Raw genomic sequence first — 6,097 nt, 5'->3', positions numbered from 1 at the left:
CACTCACAGCCCTACTCCCAACTTTCAAGCTGCCCTTTGGGGGCCTTTTTGCTCCCTTTCCAAACTGTCTTTGAAGTTTAATCAAGCCTGATTTCACAAGTTGACGGAGAGGGCCTGGCCCTGTGCTGGTCCCCTGGCCCTACATCCCCATGGAGAAAGATTTGTCAACTGACCTGAGGTAGAACAATGAATTGTCCTTGGGCTGGTCTCTGACCCTCTGCCCATGGCTTCACAACAAGAGCAGAGTTCAGTTAAGAAATCAACACAGTTCCAGGAAAAAGGCAAACATCATCTAGTTTATTTTTCTCTTGATTCATCTCATGCCAATACAGACCCCAATGGATAGCAGGCAAAATGGGGGGAGGTCCCGAAAGCAAGCTGATTCTCTAGATGCCCCCTTCTCTTCCTGCAATGCCCATCAGAAAGGCATCCCAAATTTGCTTGGATCTGGTGTTGGTAACCCTGGAGGTGAAGCCAGAAGTCAGGGTTTCTATGGGGAGACAGGACTATGTGGCCACCTGGAAGGCTGGGGAGTCAAAGAGCCCTGAAGAGTGACAGTTCCCCTCTACATGGGCATGCTCTGTCCTGATCTGCTTCCTGGGGGCTTCAGAAAGCAGGTCGTTCTTCCCCTAGAGCTTCTAGGGCCCTCCCACTGTCAACACAACAGCAACCCAGACAATGAGATGCCAGAGGCCTGGGCTCACAGGCCACTTGGGTATAGCCAGGGTAAGCCGGTGACTCAAGGACCCAACTTTCAATCCAGAGAGCTGTGCCTGGTGATTCCCGGCTAATCGATGCCCTGGAGCCTTGCCAGGCATACTGAACCCCAGTCAGACTCTGACCGGCTCAGTTTGGACAGGTCAGGGGTGGGGAAGTAAGATGAGCTGTGGCCCTGTGTGGTGCTGACCCTGGTACCCTCACACATCCTTCTGGCCCCTTTTCATCTGCCTCCTCTTTCTTCTCCTCTTCTTTGTGCTCCTCCTCTTCCTCCTCCTCCTCTTCACTGTCTGAGTCCTCATACAGATTGATGGTTGCCTGGACAGGGAAGTGCTGCAGTAAAATCTCCCCATCAGTGTACAGGTAGTCATAGGAGCGGGATTTAGGCCAGAAAAGCCTGTGGACAGAGAAGAAACATGGCCCCTAACTTAGACAAGTCTCATATGTGCAGAGGGATCAGTAGGGTCAAGAAGGCAGCCAGCCTCTAAACTCCTTCTCCTACCTGCAGTAACGGGGTGAGAGGGAAAGGAAGAAAGAGAGCTTTGTAACAGAACCTTCTGAACAGTTACAAAATGGCCCCAGGCAAAAAGGTAATGTATGGTGAGCCTACAGCTGTGGGGAGCCCCAGCCTCAGCATTTATCAGTTCTGACACTGATCCTACCCCCACCTCAGTAGGCCTCTAGCCAAGAATTCTCTAGCTCTCTGTCCTCTGTCTCCTACTAAGGCTTCCTTCACTGACCCACCCATAGGGGCTCATTCTTAGGGGTAATTAGACAATGCCTCCAGGGAAGGCAACCCTGGCCAAGTCTCTTAACCTTTCCAGCTTCCAGTTTCCTGGTCTAAGGAATAGTGATTGTAGCAGTGCCTCCCTCCTCCTGCTTCACAGGGCTGCTGTGAGGAATTAAAGAGCTAAAGGATCTCTGTCAAGTTCGAAGGTTGATGCCCGAAGCTTACCTGACGGGGTGATGAAACTCGGAGTCAGCCTTCGTGACCTCAGCACCTGTTGCCCCACCAGCGGCCTGTCCAAAGCAAAAGCTAGCATGTGGCTCAAAGTACATGGCCAGATAACTGCCTCCTCCATATCAGGGGTCAGAAACCTGCAGGTAAGATGATCTAGAAGAGACCTTCGATATCTCTGGGGCCCAGGCCCTGCCACCCCAACAAGGGGGTCTGTCCTGGTTTTGGTTGAAAAACAAGTGGACAGAGTCCTGGGGGTTGTTTGCTTTTCTGTCTCTGTTCTGACACCTGTTTGGAGACTGTCCAGGGGACAGATATCTACTGGATCAGCAGAGATTCGGGAGTAGGGGTAGGGGAAGAGCATGGGGCCTAGGCGCCAGGAGACCAGGATTCTAGCACCAGCTCTCCCACAGACTAGCTGTGGGGCCTGCCAAAATCCCTCCCCCAGTCTGGGCCTAAGTCTCTTCATCTTACAAATTGCCACAGAAACCTCCAGTCTGCCTTCCTCCTACAGCTGTTGTGGGAATCAAATGTGTGCAGGCTGTGAAGAGGCTTTCCCAGATCTGCAGCCCTGAACTGAGGTCGGGGGCTGTCTGGGAAGGGACCTGGTCATTGTGAATGCACATGGCTGTGTGTGTATGTGAACATATGTAACAGGGGCTCAAACTCACCAAATCCACAAGTTTCCTCACCTGCCTTGGAGGGTCATTTGTAGGGGACAGCCAGGGCCTCCAAAGACAAGCTCCTCTGGGACAAAGAGGAGAGATCAGTCGGTGGAGGAAGAAGGGACTGGAACGTGGACTCCCGGAGACAACAAAAGAGGCCTCCAAAAAACTTGGCTCAGATGCCATCTACTCCAGGAAGCCTTTGCTAAGGACCCTGAGCCCTGGTCAGGACAGACACCCCTCCTATCTGCTTCAACAATGTTATTATTGCTCTTATCACACTGTTTTGTAATTGTCTGTTTACTTGCCTTTGCGCTTCTTAAGGGCAGATTTATGTTTGTTCGTATCTGAATCCCCAACACCTAGCACAATGCCTGGTACACAGTAGGCATTTCAGTAAATGTTTGTCGAACGTTAAATGTTTGGAGGAATGAATGAGGGTTGGATGGAAAATATCTTGTCTCCTACCTTCTGCTCCAAGAAGCAGAGCTCAGAGTCCTACCATCTTCCTGGGCTGAGGAAAGGGGCCAGAAATAATCCTGGGTCCACTGCTTCCCCACTAGACTTCCAGAGGTAGGAAAAAAGCAAATGGAAGTCGTATGGTGTGGTCAGGAAAGAGACAGTCCCCCAGTCAAAGGCCTCTTGGGACTCTGGCCCTCTTTATCCCCCTCTGCAGCCTAGGTCATGTTAAACCTAGGTGTCATGGTAATCTGCCCTGTGCCCTTCAATGGACTGAGCAACTTGGCCTATGAGGGCCTGGCTGCTCAGCTTTCAGCTTTGGCAATGCCCACTGTCCCCAAGTCCCCTCCTGCCACCCAGAAGGATTAGTGAGGTGAAAAGCCAGTTCAGCCTGAGATGTGGAGGGGGCACTCTCTGAGGGCTGTGAGGCCTTTGCCTTTCCCCATCACAGAGAACAAGGGAAGCTTGGACGTCTCATTTTCCTTCCTCTCCCAGGAACCCCACTAAGCCTGAATTCAGGTTGCCAAAGGCCGAGATCCACTTACCTTTCGCTCCCATCTGCTTCTTGTCCAGAGGAGAGAAGGAGTGATGGGTTTAACAGGCCAGGGAGTGCTGGGGGTGCCTGTGCTAGGGCTGGAGCTAGGGCTAGGGCCAGGGCTGGGACAGGGGCAGCAGCAGTGGGAGCAGCAGGGTCCATCCTTAGGGTGTCAAGGCCAGGCAGGCTGTGGGGACTCCTATTTCTCAGAACCTCCTGCACTCTTTTGGCCTTTCCTGGGAGACCCTTTTATAAGGCCTGCCTGGACTCATAAATTATTCAGGGATGTGCAAGGGTAGGGGACTTAGGAAGGGGATAAAGATTTAGGAAAGGGGCTCAGGGAGGGAGAGCTGGGTTCTTGGGTGTGAAATCTCTCCCAGTTGAATAAACAGAGAGTGGGTGGGGGGTGAGGGGTTTTCTTTACCTCCAAGTCAGAAAGGAAAACACAGAAGGGGCAAATCACACACCATTTGTGCGAATTCCCCAGGCAGTAGCAAGGCCAGAGGAGGGAAAGGAGGGAAGCTCATTAGCACCCGAAACCGCAGAAAGTTGTCAGGCACAGAGGGCTGGATAGATAGGCCTTGAGCAAAGCTGGTTCCCAGCAAGGAGGGACAGCTGGCCCGGCTAAGGAGCGTGAGGAACTCACGTTATTTCGGCTCAAACCCCAAATAGATTTGCCAGGTGAACCTGATACAGAGTGACTGCCATTAAGCATACCACCTGGGCTAGAAAAAAAGGAGGTTCTGAGTGGAGCAGTTTCCAGTTGCCTGTGGGGTAAACATCAAGTCTTCTGTGTCCACGCCCTCCCCTTTCCTGGCCAGTTTATTTGCAAAAGTGCCTGAATCCTCTCTCCAGCCTCAGCAGTAAGTGTTCCCGTAAAGGAGCACAGGCAGCATTTCCAGGGCTTCCAGGTCAGATTCCAAATCTCAGAGCTCAGCTTCCAGTCCAGGAGCCAGGGTGCTGGGGCCAGGCAGAGTTCTGCCCAGCTGCTAAGCTGTTGAATGACCGGCCCTGGCCCCGGGGCCTCAGTTCCCTGACATGTGAGAGGAGGGTGCAACCCAGTGGTCCCAAAGGGCATTGCTAGCCTGAACACTCTGTGATGGGAGGTGGGTAAATGGGTACTGACCCCGGGCAAGCCCAAGGGCTCAAGCACAGGCCTTGGCCTCAGCCAGTCTTCTGGGCCTTTGCCAAAAAGCTTTCAATTACAACTACTGACAGGCTCCTTATGCTTTAGAGATCCTGAAAATATTCCCCTTGACCTCAGTGTCCAGCACCAGCATGGATTTAACTCCTTGGATATTCATCACAGCCAGGTTTGTAATCGTCAAAAATTGGAAACAACCTCAACGTTCAATAGGAAACCAGTTATATTAATTAGGGTAAGTCCTTGCAACCGAATACTAAGCAGGCACTCACAATCGTGTTTTAGGGAGTATAATTATCAATACAGAAAGTGAAAAAAAATCAGATGCTAAAATGGTATGAAGAATTTGATTCAAGGACTCTTCTTTTCTCTGTTTACCTACCCCCTACCTCCACCCCACTTCCAATCCCAGTCCCACTGTGTTCTTTGTAGCAAAAGAAAATTGGAAATAAACTAAATGTCTCACTTTAGAAAGCTGGTTAAATAAATCATTGAACAGTTAGACAATTTCATGTTAAAATTGGCTTGGTAGAAGATTCCAGAAAAGTTAATATATTGAAGAGTGAAAAAAAAAGCCTCTACAGTATAACTTAGAGGTGATCCCATTTTGGTAAGAAAAAAAAAGTGTAGAATATGCAGTATACAGGGGGGAAAAAAAGGACTGGTTAGAAGAAAGGAAAATGTTACAGTGGTTAGTTACGGGAGTAAGATTATGATAGATTTTTACTTTCTTCTTTATGCTTTTCTGAATTTTCTAAAACATTCCACAAGACCTGATACTATTTGGGTAATAAACAGTAAAGACGCATAAAAATAAAAAGAAAGAAATGCTTATCTGCTGAGGAGAGAAAACTCTTGGGGAAATGACGGCCATTTTCAAATATCTGAGGATTAGACTGCACAGAGATTACACTTGTTCTGTGTGACTTCAAAGGCAGGGCTGAGGCCCACGGGTGGAAGCTACAGGGAGACACATTTTGGCTCCATCAAAGGAAAATTTTCTAACAGCCCAGCCACCACCTAACCCAGGGGCCTGGCACTGTACTGGCCCTCAATAAACAGGTTTATTATATGTGGTAAAATGAGAGAAGTGGAATGCGCTGCCTTGGACTGGGCCAAGCTCTCTGGCCCTGAACTGTGTAAGTGCAGACTGGATCCTGGATCCTGGAGAGGGAAATCTTGGGGGAGAGGGGGAAAGAGGGCTGCTGGGGAACCCGAGTTGCTATCCATCTCTGAGGGTTCTTGCCAAATTTACCTTCAGAAGATGAGAATTTGCTTGTACTGCATCACTAGCTCAAATGGGGAGTGAGGCTGAGAGAAGGAGCCAGGCTGAGGAGACTGGGCTGGAAGGAGATGGCTTATGAAGCAGACCTACTGTCACACCCTGAGATCTTTTTGACCTCTAGGTGGTCGTGGTCTCTGAAAATAGGCAGGATGGAAGAGGGAAAGGGAGAAGATGTAGACATTCCTCCTGAGCCCAGGGCTCCTGCCCAACCAGACCAACTGCTCTGTCTTGCTACCTTCTAAGAATTGCCTCAGCCTCATTCAGCTTGTGGGAAATGAAGCCACCGGCCCCTCTTGTTAGCGTCTCCGCAGCCTGAAGGATTTAAGGCCTGCAA

The 6,097-nt window shown here is 50.2% G+C and overlaps 1 protein-coding gene across 2 annotated transcripts; it reads right to left on the bottom strand.

The window, feature by feature from the left end:
* Nucleotides 1–288: 288 nt before the first annotated feature.
* RIPPLY1 (ripply transcriptional repressor 1) lies at nt 289–3,519 on the bottom strand. Of its 2 annotated transcripts, none has more exons than XM_014795360.2 (4): nt 3,345–3,519; nt 2,347–2,422; nt 1,673–1,737; nt 289–1,114 (listed from the first exon to the last, which is right to left on the bottom strand). In XM_014795360.2, the coding sequence occupies exons 1-4, from the start codon at nt 3,494–3,496 to the stop codon at nt 847–849; spliced, it is 561 nt and encodes a 186-aa protein (XP_014650846.1). In that variant the 5' UTR covers nt 3,497–3,519; the 3' UTR covers nt 289–846. The 2 variants fall into 2 exon arrangements, with proteins under 2 accessions (XP_014650846.1, XP_014650845.2); XM_014795359.2 differs by having other exon boundaries at nt 2,368–2,422.
* Nucleotides 3,520–6,097: the final 2,578 nt, after the last annotated feature.

Source organism: Ceratotherium simum, chromosome X, assembly GCF_057802395.1.
Source record: "Ceratotherium simum simum isolate JZ-2026a chromosome X, ASM5780239v1, whole genome shotgun sequence".
Lineage (NCBI taxonomy): Eukaryota > Metazoa > Chordata > Mammalia > Perissodactyla > Rhinocerotidae > Ceratotherium > Ceratotherium simum.
This window is presented reverse-complemented; position numbering and strand designations above follow the sequence as displayed.

What these genes read in the sequence shown, in the direction of transcription:
- RIPPLY1 (XM_014795360.2), bottom strand. Translation starts at nt 3,496, where the DNA reads ATGGACCCTGCTGCTCCCACTGCTGCTGCCCCTGTCCCAGCCCTGGCC. An exon ending in GAAGCAGATGGGAGCGAAAG is followed by an intron (nt 2,423 to 3,344) that starts GTAAGTGGATCT and finishes TCTTTGTCCCAG; the next exon opens with AGGAGCTTGTCTTTGGAGGC. An exon ending in TGAGGAAACTTGTGGATTTG is followed by an intron (nt 1,738 to 2,346) that starts GTGAGTTTGAGC and finishes TGCTTTGGACAG; the next exon opens with GCCGCTGGTGGGGCAACAGG.